General features: G+C 39.0%; 1 protein-coding gene across 3 annotated transcripts in view; it reads right to left on the bottom strand.

Annotated features, from left to right (window-relative positions):
* The window catches only part of LINGO2 (leucine rich repeat and Ig domain containing 2), a 473,266-nt gene that overhangs the window by 150,707 nt on the left and 308,155 nt on the right, over positions 1-14,404 (bottom strand). For all 3 annotated transcript variants that reach the window (XM_063179672.1, XM_063179673.1, XM_063179671.1), the window contains 2 exons: positions 13,450-13,492; positions 2,917-3,074 (listed from right to left, as the gene is read on the bottom strand). In XM_063179672.1, coding sequence (XP_063035742.1) covers positions 2,917-3,006 — 90 coding nt within the window. In that variant the 5' untranslated portion in view covers positions 3,007-3,074; positions 13,450-13,492. The remainder of the gene's footprint in view (positions 1-2,916; positions 3,075-13,449; positions 13,493-14,404) is intronic.

Genomic DNA, 14,404 nt, shown 5'->3' with positions numbered 1-14,404 from the left:
GCCCTAGTTTAACTTGGAGCTATCAGTCGATTGCACATGGTATTATTATTAGTCACTCAAAGCCTCCAGATATAAAACATACAATTGCCCCCAGGTCTTTTCTGAAATTACAGTACAGTTAGCTAGTATACATACCATAATTAGCTTTTGTTGTGAATCGCAAATGTAAAACTTTCATGATATGAACTCCCCAAATTTTGGATTACTCTCATTTTTGTTAATACTCATGGAAATATCCTGAATTTACCATGTGTATTTATATAATATTTAAATTTCTGTTGTGCAGAAACTTTAAAAGATAAATCTTATTTGTTGAAAAAAGAATAAGATGTGGAAAGGCATGAACTTGGGAGGGATCATTTTAAAACCATGTCATAAGAGCCTAAAACCAGCATTGAAATATCCTGACAGACTTCTCATACATTAGCAATATTGCCATTAAATTAAAGTAGAACTCAAACTAAATCAAAACAGAAAACAAGATTTCCTAGCAAAAAGTCCCACTAAAAGTAAACCTATAAAATAGTGCCTTATTTTTACTGTTTGAAGAATTGCTTTAAGCCTCCAGATACTGAAAAGAGTCTCTTACAAAAATATTTGAGTTTTTCATTACATGACCAAGGTTACCATTGTTCTCCCTCCAGTCCCTAAAAGAGCACTGGGCCTTGATAGGATACGAATTGCCCTGTGCCATAGTCTTACCATGCAAAATTCGAGGGGAAAATAGGAAGATCTTGATTTGGCAGTTAATTTTCCCACTGCTTCTTGGAGGTCTTTTTCTAAGTTCATTGGCTAGTAAAGCAATTTAAGACTTATGAGAAAGGATTTCTCCCACCAGTTGTTTGTAGAGCTCCTAACTTTTGGCCCATTTTTTCAGCCAGAAGTGCATCATAGAAAGCTGGAAACAGTTCATCCTTTGATGTAAATGGTGAGAAGTTTGAACTGTTATTGTGACAACAAACGTAATAACAGTTTAAGAGTACTTAGGTTTTACAGTACAGATCATCAAAGACTACTACAAATGAGGGACAGCACAGCAAAAAAGTAATATTTTCTGAAATGCAAAAAAGGAATTGCATGTGTGATTAGCTTCTTGTGTTCCACATACTACACAGTTTGGAAGCCCTGACTTCTATCACTGTTGACTTCTATTTGATAGATAAATTTTAAATTAAATGTTACAATTTCTTTTAAAAATGAATAAAAAATTGAGTCTTAAGGAGATAAATATTAGTGAAGCATAAACAATCCTGATGCAACAGGAGCCTGAATAACGATCCTGATCCAACTTCCCACTCATATCACCAGAATAAAGCTACCATAAGAAATACAGACACATGAGAAGAGCATTTTAAAAGGCTGTAGATTTCTATAGGAAAATAAAATGAAACTAGAAACACATATATATATATATATAAAAATATGTGTATATAATATATATACATATATAATACTATATATGTTGCTATTTTAAACACTTTTCTTCTCACTATATATCAGCATGAAAATTCCCCAGTTATGATGGGGATGATGAGTTGCAACATTGTGTTTATGAAATTTTTAGTCATATTTCAGTCACTTGCCAAGATTTTTCCTTTTATTTTAATTTTTTTTAGTTTCTCAATGTTAAAAACTGCAATCTGTTAAAAATCTATTAGTTAAATTACTAGTTTTGATGTCAGAGAATAGTTCAGTTGCAGCAATAAGTGGTCAATATGTATTTTTCTTGACAGTTACAAAAATAATTCTGTTGCAAATACTTTTTTTCTGAAAACAGGCAGAATACAACGGTAGTGCAGCTGTGAAATAGATACAGATACAGCTGACCTGCATCTATCTGAGTGTACTCCAAACCTAAAGCCTGGAGAAATGGATGTGAAGACAGTTTTCTGTACTTCTCTTTGGCTGTCTTGTACTCATGGGGTCCTGTCTGGAGGTTGTACAGTGCAGATCACAAGGTACAGTGTCACCTGAGCACTGCCCTCGTGTTTCCTGAGCCAAACTGTCTATTTGTATGGTACAACTCACGATGGCATAAGCCTGGAATTTGTTCAGCAGTATCTACTGCTGCCCTAGACATACTTCAGGACAGTTTTGACTAGATCTGGTAAATAAAATATCAATTCTTTATTCTTTACCAAGGAGAAAATCATCCATAAGCTGGAAGAATCTTAGCTTAACACATTGTCTTGATTCTTAGATTTAGTTTGTACCAGAGTGCCATGATCCTGCATAGTTTTCAAGATTCTTACTTGAAAAGATAAAAGTTACAGCAACATACAGAAAAAAAGATACAAAACTGTTCTTGATCTTTCCCCTGCCTAGTGAAACTGCCATCAAAATCAGATAAGACAGACTGACTTTTGGCAATGTTTTAGTACATCCTTACCACATTGCCTTATTTTAGGTCGATTGGTTTCTGCAGGTTATTCTAAGAAATGAGATGGATTGTTTAAACAGGAGTCTTAGAGATGAAAGACATTTCTCAGTGTCTAATAATAAACTAAATATTATGGTAAAATAAACAGAAAATCAGCCCTAAAATTCATACATCTAACAATGTTTTAATGAAATAATATACATAGATGCCACTAAACTCTGTTAACCAAATTATTTACATTATTTTTATTGCTCTCACAGTGGCTATATGCAATTGAGTGTAGAGATTCTTCTTGCTATGACAATGTAAGGAAATAACTCTGTCTCCTTTTGTCAATTTTTTTTTTCTCTAAAGAAAACAGTTTACTGTACAAAATAAAGAGCTGCTCAGAATAAAAATTGTGAAAGTCATTTGCATTTGTGATTGTGAAATAGATTTTTTTTTTTGGACAGAGGGAGCACTGAGATAGAACTTGCAATTTAAAAAACCTGAAAACTGACAATAAAAAAACCCCAAAACTATTTCAAAAGACTTACCTGTTTAATTCTCTTAAAAGTCCAACACTTCTTCTTCACCCCACAAATCTTTAAGCCACTGGGTGAAGTCAAAATACAGCACTTGATCATAATAATCCCAGCCTCTCATGGACAACAGCATCTCTCAGGACACCACACTCATAATGCCTGAAACAGACCTGGAAAATGCAGATATTCTTACATTTTTATAGAAATATACTCAACCATGTCCTAGTATAAGGAAATACGAGCACTTTATCAATGGCTACATTATAAAGGAGTATAAAACCATCAATATCACTTGGTGAACAAGACAAGGACTGAGAAGCTCATGTTCCAGAGAAAAAACTATAGCTGAGTATATGCAATGTTGTCGCACTTATTGATCCATTAAAAGTCTCAGGAATAAGAAATAGTATTTATGTTTTTAAAAAAAAATCACAGATTTTCAGACATAGACTTGTAAGTCCTTTCTCATTTGAATTTCAAAAATAGTTTCTTCTTCTGAGCAAATCAGAATCTTATCTGAGAAAGGTCATGGAACTATTTCAGTACAACTGTAGTTAGTTGTTCCATGAGAACTTTGCTGAGTACCATTTTGTTGAATATCTTTAATGGAAAATTGTACCATCCAACCAGATGATGCAATGCAAACTGATAGCAATAGTAGGCTCTTCTCTTTACTAAGCAAAACGAATAATCAGGTGGTATATTGAAAGATGTTTGCAACATTAATCTAGATCTCTGCTTCTCTATGGTTGCAATATTTCTTGAAGAAATTTGCTACCATTTAGAAGTACCTGCCAGTAATTCACAGAATCACATAATGACTTCTGCTTAAGGAACTAAAGAGGAATGTCCCTGGAAAAGTGCTTTTCAAGTCACTGGAGTCAGTCAATTCTGGACACCTTTTGAGCACCACCTCCAAAGGGCACAGTAACAGGAAATTCCAAAGTGTCAGAAGCCAGGCAAGCAGGACAAAAGGCCAGCCTGCTTATCAGGGATCTTCTTTTGAAGATAAGGCAAAAAAGGAAGGTTTAAGTGAGAGCAACATCAGGTAGCGTGGGAGGAATACAGAAATGCTGCTTACCACTTTAGGGAAAAAATTCATTCAAAAATAGTTCATAGAGCTAGCTGATTTCTTTGCAAAGCCTCTCTTGATGATTTTTTGAATGGTCTTGGGAATCTGGAGAGGTCCCAGCTGATAAGAAGCTAAGGAACATTCATCTAATCTCTAAAAAGGGCCAGAAGAATGAGACTCGAAAATACAGGCTTGTCAATCTCACTTCACTCCCTGGTAAGGTTTTACAGAAGACTATTCTGGGAGAAACTGAAAAACTAAATGGAACCTGAATGACAGCACAGTCGCCAGCATGGCTTCTTGAGGGGAAAGTCCTGCTTGTCAAACCTTTTTTCTTTTTATGACAAGGCAACCCACTTTGATCAAGGGAAGCCAGTTGATGTAATCATTTTGCATTTCAGTAAAGCTTTTGATACTGTGCCTCACGAAATTTCTGGACAAAATAGCCAACACACAGCTGGATTAACACATCCTGATATAGGTGAGCAATCACAAGTCTGTGTGTCTTGCTTACAGGTCAGGCACAAAGGATTACAGTGAATGGCGTGACTGAGGAACTGTCATTGGTTGCCTTCCACAGGCCTCCATCCTCAGTCCTGTGCTCAACATCTTCATTAGCTGTGTGGACACAGGACCAGAAGGGATTCTAAGTAAGTTTGCAGTTAATACAAAATTGGGAGAGTCTGCTGACTCTCCCTAAGTCAGGGAGACCCTGCAGAGAGACTTGGACAAATAAGACTGCTGGGCAATCATCCCAAATATGAAGTTCAACAAGAGCAAGTGCCAGGTTCTGCACATGGGACTGGGCAATCACGGGTTTATGTACACAACAGGGAATGAGATACTGGAAAGCAGTGCCATGGCAAGGGACCTGGGAGTCCTGGTTGGTGGCAAGTTGAACATGTGTCAGCAGTGCCCTGGCAGCCAGGACGGTGACTTGTGTCCTGGGGACATCAGAAACAGCATCATCAATGGGGCTCTGCTCTGCACTGGGGCGGTGTCACCTTGAGTCCTGGGGGCACCTTTGGGTGCCACAGTGTAAGAAAGATGTAAAGCCATTACAGAGTGCCCAAAGGAGGTCAAAAAAGATGGTGAAGGGCCTTGAGGTGAAGACATATGGGGAGAGGCTGAAGTCACTTGGCCTGTTCAGTCTGGAGGAGACTGAAGAGAGAGTTCATTGCAGTTACAACTTTCTCATGAGGGGAAGAGAGCAGCAGACACTGATCTCTTCTCTGTGGCGAGCAGTGACTGAACACAAGAGAATGACCTGAAGCTGTGTCAGGAGAGGTTCAGGTTGGATATCATATCATTTTCACTCGAGGGTATTTGGGCACTGGAGCAGGGACCTCAGAGAAATTGATCAGACAGAGTTCAAAAGCTTTTGGACAATTCTCTCAGGAACAAGGTGTGACTCTGGTGTATGCCCTGTGCAGGGCCAGGAGTTGGACTTTGACAATCCTTGTGGGTCCCTTCCACCTTGGCATATTCTGTTATTTTTGGATTTATGTTGGAAGAGAACTCTAAGATCATAGAGTCCAACCTGTGATTGATCTAGACCATACAACCAATGCCATGTCCAGTCATTTCTAGAATACCTGCAGGAGTCGTGCCTCCACCACCACCTGAGGCAGTCAGTTCAAATGCTTACATGACATCAAACCTTCCATAACATCAAATCTCAAACTTACTGGGAGCTATTCAAGGCTACTTGAATAGCTCTTGTTTTGTCACTGGTTTTCTGGGATAAGAAACCTGTCACTGGTTTTCTGGCAAAGCCCTGTCTTTCCACTATTTCCTTTCATATACTTGTAGACAATTATAAGGTCTCTCTTAAGCTTTCATTTCTTTGGGGTAAACAACCCCTACTCTCTCAGACACCTCATATGACTTAGAATTCAGGTGGACCTTTCTGCTACATTCCAGCTGGTTTTTTTCAGAGCTTAAACTACAGTGCACCTACCTCTTTCACTAAAAGGATGAATAATTTAGATAAGTTTACTTAATAAAGCTGTTTTACCATCTGTTCTCTGTCACTGAAATGTTTGGACCAATGAACAGATATCATGGAAAATACCAAATGGCACTCAGATAAGGTAAGTTCATCCAGGTGATACACTGATTTATGCTTTCCTTAAGAGCCCCAAATTGTTATTTCAGTCCTTGTTGAAATTTAAAGAGCACTGCTCCTAAACATCTCAAAAGTTCTGTATGTTCCTCTTCCACGAATGTTGCATATGATTTTTAATAAAGAGAAGGAAAACGTGTACAGAAGTGTTAATTCCATGCATATATATGTATGATAAAAAGAAAACATTCTATCTGCATTGAGAAACATCCGAAAGAAAATTACAGTAAAATTAGTTTTGCAAATATTTCTAAAGTTAAAATATAGTATGGCTTCTAAGCAAATTAAAGTCTTCAGCCTACATTTAACCTGCAGCAACTGAAGTAAAATGAATGAATCAAAAGAGAAACTGTTGTTCAGCCTTCATCAGTCTTTGCCCAATTTGGAAGTGAGAGTTCCATCTGAAGCATGATGCATTTCCATGAAAAACAAAGTTCCAAGCCAAAAAAATTTATCATCCATGACTTCAAAAGGAAGAGCAACTAATATTCATGGTTTTAGGATCATACTGGGCTAAATGACCAGAAATTACAGTATTGTTTTCATCATACGCTAGGTGAGATGAATGCAGGAAAAGATAAAGATTAGTGGAACATACTTTAAAAATCAACTGAATATGTTGCATTGAGGTGCCGGTGGGTTTTTTTTCCATCTAATCCAGTGCATACAGATCAGTCACTGATTGATGCCTGGGTCTCCATTGTCCAACACAGAACAGAATTTTACTGAAATTGAGGAATGAACACACTAATATTCACACTATCATAATAAATCTACTGTGGACCTCAAAATACATGGGAAAGGATTCTTTATCTTTGCTTGTAATTTCCATCATAACACCTCTTGTGGAGCAGCAAGAAATTTTTCTCCAGAAGCATAATATCACAGACACCTAAAGGAGTATAAACAAAAAGTAAAGATTTTATGAGCATCTTCCAGAAATGCACTGGAAAATTTTATTCATAAAATCTTCAGAATATGTTGGACTGTGTATATTGAAAGTTAAATACTCCAAATATTTTTTAAAACTGTATGATATTTCTGGATCTTACAGGAAAGAAATTAGCTAAGATTTCAAATTTGGATACATCCAAACTATATGATCAATTTTGATCTTTAATGTAAGTGACAAAGGCAGAAGGTAATATGAGGGATAAAGTTTCTCCAGAAACTAGAATTTGATAATAGCATACACAGGGGACATTCTTGAGTCAGAAAAAGAGAAACTGGGCTGAAATGGTCAAAATGAGAAGTGATGCCTGACCTTAACCATTTACTTCTCTAAAGTGATAGCATGAAAGATAAAAATTTTCAGTTCCCTTGAAATTGCAAGATAAAGCTTAAAACTAACAATCAATTAGATAAAAGAATGTGAAAGTAGACACACAGGATGGTAAATGTAGCTGGAATCAGTGGATAAACACACAATGAGGAACCTAAGTGATTTTTGTGACAAACTTCTGTAACAAAAAAGAACAGTGCATGTCCTAAGAATAGTGTAAGGCAGGGCCACTTACAGGGCTGTCAGTGAGTAGAACCACCAGAAACTCCTTTACATGACCCTCTAAGACCACAAAAGAGTTCCAGTAAGAAGGGATGAGATATAAAAGTTAGTGCTAGGAAAAAGTTATATTTATCTATTAGCTAGGAAGTATGTTGCAATGAATGTGTATGATCCTGATGGAATAAATAACCTCTTGTAAACTTTCATGCACACATTTGAGTAGAGGAAAATCCTCCAAATGTGTCCAGCGTTGTAATAAAGAACACCTGCTTTCTAATACCTCATATTGTGTTAGAAAGTTTATTCTCCGGCCAGTTTTGGTGCCAAAAGAAAAAGAAAACTGCTTAAAATTAGAACAATCTGGAGCAGAAAAAGTAGACAGGAATGGTGTTTAACCCAGTGAGGGTAGGTATTTATCTCTAAATACCAATAGATGGAGCAGCAGGCAAAATTTCCACTAGTATGCTAACCCAAACCCACACACCTGTGCTAACAAATGGGGATCCTGTTAGTTCAGGACACCACAAAGGAAGATTCCTTCTTCAGAAAGGCCCAAGGCCATCCTTCACTGGATTGGAGGGTGAAATGAGGGAAGAGAAAGACAAAGACTATGGACTACATGCAAGACAAGCATTGGCTGAGAGGTATGAAGAGATTTCAAGGATAAAACTCAAATATGTGGCCACAGGTGGCTTTACAAGATCTATAAATAATTAAGCTCTGAAGACAGAGCATTAAAAAAAAAAAAAAAAAAGGAAAAAGTATGTTTGATTCTCTGTTTTGCTGGTTTTGGCTGGGATGGGATTAGTTTTCTCCCTATTAATTGTATGGGGTTCTGCTTGCATTTGTTCTAGAAATCATACTGATAACAAAGGCATATTTTTGCTACTGCTGAGCAGTGCTATGACGTACACAAGGCCTTTGTTTCTCCTCACCTATGCCTCCAGTGAGGAGGTTGAGGGGTGCACAGAAAGCTGGGAGGTGAGACAGCTGAGACAGCTGACCCCAAAAGACCCAAGGGATATCCCATACCACATGGCATCAGGCTCAGCATATAAAGCTGGAGGGAAAAGAGGAAAGGGAGGAGTGATTTGGAGAAATGGCGTTGGTCTGCCCAATTCTACATTAAGCATGGTGGAGCCCTGCTTTCCTGAAGATGGCTGAAGAGCTGCCTGTGGATGGGAAGTAGCGAATTATTTCCTTGTTTTCTTTTGTTTTACCCATTGAACTGTCATTATCTTAATCCACAAAAGTTTACTCACTTTTACCCTTCAGGAGGGAGTGAAGGAGTGGGTATATAAGGAGGGGTTTAGTTGCCAGCCAGGGTTAAACTAAGACACCTGATAAATTATGTTTCATAGGTCAGATCCACCATAAAAATCAACAGAGCAAGAAGATACCAACATAAATAAATGAGGAGCTGAGGTCTGTGGAGAAATCTGAGGAAGAAATATTGAGCAATAAAGAGAAACAATGTCATGAGAATTTAGGAGGATTTATATGAATTAATTAAGAATCAACACAAAGTGGGGAAGCAGGGAAACAAAAGAGGAAACTACCTGTGATTTCCCTGGTGTGTATAGTGTCTGATTTTTCCAGAAAAAACAACTCTCCTGGCATAGAACTCAAATTTTGTGTTTGTATCCCAGGTGCAAGGTTATACCTTGACTACTCAATGAGTTTTAATTTTTCAGAAAAGGAAAGGCTGAACAATGATAACATTTATTGCTTGCCAGCAATTTTTGACTCAGAATCCATGGCAGAGCTTTAGATCAGGAGAGCTCATAAATGAAATTTAGATCACTGTGGACAGCAAAAGCAAAAAAAAATTATTTAGGAATTAGATTTCTTGTAATCTTCTGAAGAGTTCTTTTAGCAGACCCACTTGTGTTTACTGTCACTTTTTTCCCTACTTTTTAAGGGAAAAGATGATTGACTTTCAAGGAACACCTCTACAAAGCTCAGGGATGTTCCACCACCACATACAGAAGTTAAGAAGAATTTGCCTTCAGTAATTTGAAGATGATACAAACCAGGAAGGAGTGGTTGATATATCAGATGGATCTACTGCCTGTTAGAGAGCATTAACAGGCTGGAGTAATGCATGAACAGGAACTTCATGCAGTTCAATCCATGAAAATGCAAACCCCTATGTCTGGGGAGGAAGGACACTTCCAGAATAAGTTCATAGTGGGGGGTGACTGGCTGGAAACCAGATCTGCAGAGAAGAATCTGGAGTTCCTGGGAGACAAGCTGACCATGCTGCAGCATGTTGCCTTTGCAGCTAAGAGGGTCTGCATTAGCAGAAGTGTTGCTTGCAGATCGAGGCATCTGATCCTTCCCCTCTGCTTTACACCTGGTGAGACAGACTGAGGGGACTGTGCGCAGCTCTGCCCTCTCTGAAACAAATGACATGAGCACACTAGAGCAACTTCAGCTCAGGGCCACATAGATAGTGCATCGAAGCTTGTCTTACATGACTAGTGGCTGACAGTGGCTGGGACTCTCCAGTATGGAGAAAAAGGACTTGGGGGAATCTAATCAATGTGTATAAATATATATCTGGAGCAACTGAAGAAGATGAAGTTAAACTCTGCACTAATGCCAAGTGGCGAGACAAGAGACAACCACAAACTGAAATAAATGAATTATGTCTAAGAGAAGAACTTCTGCTGTGATGCTGTTTGAACACTGGAGTAGGTTCCCCAGGAGATTGCGAGGTTGTCATCCTTGGAGATACTCAAAATCTGACTGTACATTGTCCTAAGTTATCTACTCTAGATGACTCTGCTTTGAGCAGAGGCTCTGAACTAGGCTATCTCCAGACATGCTTAGCACCCTCATCCATTCTGTGATTCCATGAAGTCTTATAAAATGAAAGAATGAAAAAAAATCATCACAACTTCTGTTTACTTCACAGTGCTTTGAGATGCATCAGTGTAAACTCTGTTATAATAACATAATCTTTTACAACAGCAAAAAAAGAGAAGGTTTATTTTGTCTTTACTTTTCTAAGACAGTGGGTTTCATGGAAGAATATTAGCTGTGACTTTTGAAGTCATGGATATTCAACAAAACTAGAATTTAAATAAAGAATCTGCACAAGAAGGACATGCCACTATATCTAACTCTCCAGAACCCCATTTAAATAGACAGGTTTAATATTTAACATCAATTTCATCCTCTACTTGTTCATTTTTACCATAACTGCATTCCAATTTTTGAAAGTGAACTGAGGTAATACTGGAGAGACAGTAAGGGTAAAGTCTGGAGAATACTTTTAAAAACACCTTCCCACAGAACCGAAACCTAATAGTGTGCTACTTAGTAGGGGCTAACAAAATCAAACAAGCAAGGCATGCAAAATAAGCCTACACATTCTGTTGCATTTCCACCATCATGGAAACAATATAAATGGCTATGTTTTGCATTTCCTTTGTTCAGGCATGTTTTATTGAAGCAGAATCCAATTTCTGCATATGAGAAACTTCATGATATTACTGGTGACAGCACTCTGCTATTTCTTTACACCTTGGGAGCTTAGATTCCGTGATGGCCTGAAATTCCACTCAGGTTTGAGAATTGCACTGCTAATTGCACTATTAGCATTTTGCTGGTCTTGCTTAGCAATTTCATGACTGTGCCTAGGTCTCAAAGAAGAAAGAAATGGGAGATGTGGATAACTGCTCTTTGGCTTGTTCTGTATAAACTCCAGGGAGATATTAATCTCTCGCTCTATTTTTTTATCATAATTTTTTAATAATGTTAATGGAAAAAGAGGGCATGATAGCAGGAGTTTCATGTTGCATCTGACAGTACAAATGTTATGGACCATTAATTGACCCAAGGGTTTAACACTTAAATCAAGAGTTTGGACAGTTAAATCAGACAAAGGGTGGAAAAAAAGAGCTGGCTGAGAGAAAAGCACATGGATGCAATATAATATCAGTTCTGACGACTTGCTTTAAATGCTGGTTCTGAATTTTGAGACCTGTCAGTGGGTTAGTGACAGAGTGATTTCAGAGGCAGCATAGCAACAAAACAAAGAAGAAAGGTGAAAGGTGATTGGAACAAAGAATGGGAACTTTCAGAATAGAAAGTACTGTGATGGTGCTATCACAATCTCATACAGATTTGGAGGTCTTTTTGGAGCTATAGTGTACAGTGAAACAAAAGCCAATGTAAAAAATATGTCAACCGTAATTCAGCAACATCCTGGATTCCAGAAAAAGGACCAGTTTGTTTTCAAGGGCATTCAAAGGATATTAAAAGTTTTCACTGTTCTATAACACTAGTGTAATCAGCCTGGAGCAGGAAAAAAGGTGGAGAGAAGGAGGGAGGAAGAAAGGAAGTGGCAGAAGGAAGTCACGGAAGGAAGGAAGAGCTCTAAATCACTGTTGGGTTTGAACTCCAGTTGGCAACTATATACTCTCTTCCCTTCCCTTCCCTTCCCTTCCCTTCCCTTCCCTTCCCTTCCCTTCCCTTCCCTTCCCTTCCCTTCCCTTCCCTTCCCTTCCCTTCCCTTCCCTTCCCTTCCCTTCCCTTCCCTTCCCTTCCCTTCCCTTCCCTTCCCTTCCCTTCCCTTCCCTTCCCTTCCCTTCCCTTCCCTTCCCTTCCCTTCCCTTCCCTTCCCTTCCCTTCCCTTCCCTTCCCTTCCCTTCCCTTCCCTTCCCGGAACTTCCCTTCCCGGAACTTCCCTTCCCGGAACTTCCCTTCCCGGAACTTCCCTTCCCTTCCGGAACTTCCCTTCCCTTCCCGGAACTTCCCTTCCCTTCCCTTCCCGGAACTTCCCTTCCCGGAACTTCCCTTCCCTTCCCGGAACTTCCCGGAACTTCCCTTCCCTTCCCTTCCCGGAACTTCCCTTCCCTTCCCGGAACTTCCTTTCCCTTCCCTTCCCTTCCCTTCCCTTCCCTTCCCTTCCCTTCCCTTCCCTTCCCTTCCCTTCCCTTCCCTTCCCTTCCCTTCCCTTCCCTTCCCTTCCCTTCCCTTCCCTTCCCTTCCCTTCCCTTCCCTTCCCTTCCCTTCCCTTCCCTTCCCTTCCCTTCCCTTCCCTTCCCTTCCCTTCCCTTCCCTTCCCGGAACTTCCCTTCCCTTCCCTTCCCTTCCCTTCCCTTCCCTTCCCTTCCCTTCCCGGAACTTCCCTTCCCGGAACTTCCCGGAACTTCCCTTCCCGGAACTTCCCTTCCCTTCCCTTCCCGGAACTTCCCTTCCCTTCCCGGAACTTCCCTTCCCGGAACTTCCCTTCCCTTCCCGGAACTTCCCTTCCCGGAACTTCCCTTCCCTGCCCTGCCCTGCCCGGAACTTCCCTTCCCGGAATTTCCCTTCCCGGAACTTCCCTTCCCGGAACTCTTCTCCTTTTCCCCCTCTATTCCTATCCACAGTGCTGCACCAATCACTCTATTTTATAAAAAAATGGAAAGATGAGGTTCTCAAATAATGAGCTACAAGAACATGACCTTTGATACACAGTCGATCAAAATGAAGGCTCAGTAAAGAAAAGTTCAATATAATAATGCAGAGATTGTATTTTTCTTTCTTTTTCAGACTTCATGATTTACAAGTGTAAACCACAAAACAGAATAAAAGTTATCAGTCTGTAAATTTTTAAAGCTATTTCATCCATTTAAGAATGATGACGTATATGACCTGCGACCCACTTGCCAGGCAAAAGAAGAAAAAATACATACATCCCACCTTTTCCATTAGAGAAAAAAATTCTTAGCATTTGCAAATGTAAGACAAAACCAATTTAATTTTTAACTGTCTTGCAACATATACACAAACAGCAATAGAAGGCATATGCATATTGAGTTGTTTTACTACGGAAATCATAAACCAACATACCTTAAAACTTAGAGGGTCCAAGTCCTGGAGACAATCACAGCACCTTTGAAAAGAAAATTCCTTCATTAACACTATTTAAACTAATTTAGTTTAGGATAAAAGTCATTGTCCTCTGAAGGCTTTTGTTCATCACAGTTTTCAAACTCCTTTATTACCTAGCAGCATGCTCCTGTCTGATTTCCAGCTACCTTCAAGAGATGAGTGCAATTTCTTCAGTCCCTCAGTTCCTTTTTTGAGTTTTCCGAGAAGTTTCAGTGTACTATCCAGTCCTCCTCAGTCCAGCCTCCCTTCCTGGATTTACATTCATTCTATATCATGAAGCCTAGCAAGAAACCTTTCTAAAGCAACCATTTTATGAAGTTGGTATCAACTATATTTTGTAGTCCCTCTGCAGCACTGTTTACTGCAGCAGCAGTTAACCAACAAACTGTTGAAGAATAAATACTAATCTCACAGGTGACAGAAAGAAAATATCTAGCACCAACTTCTTACTCAGCTTTTTTGTAATGAAGGAGAATGTAATGACTGGACCTTTGGTTTACCAGTGTCAGCACATTGGACAAAGCATTATAGGCACAGCACTGGGAACAGTTTATTTTGCCAAGGAACATCTTGATAAGCCTTTTCTCATCCTAACTTTTGTTTTGTACATGTAAGGTGAATGTCATCACACACTCTCATACTCTTGTATAATTGGAACATATCCTTTGCTCCTCTGTCTGTGCAGTGATTTTAGAAAAGTAAAAAAAAATTATTTTATTTAAGTATCTTACCCCTTGAGTTCAAGATATCAAAGCCCCATTGACAAACAGACGATTTTTTTCTGAGAGAAGATACTTCTGTGGTAGTATGTCCTTGTCATCCCTTGTTCGACCATAGATATATATTTATAAATGTATACTTATACTACTGTAGATCTATACAGACTTGCATATGTATGAGTATAGCATTGGCA

The sequence above is a fragment of the Melospiza melodia genome, chromosome Z (genome assembly GCF_035770615.1).
Source record: "Melospiza melodia melodia isolate bMelMel2 chromosome Z, bMelMel2.pri, whole genome shotgun sequence".
NCBI lineage: Eukaryota > Metazoa > Chordata > Aves > Passeriformes > Passerellidae > Melospiza > Melospiza melodia.
The sequence above is the reverse complement of the archived record's forward strand: the minus strand, read 5'-3'. Positions and strand labels throughout refer to the sequence as shown.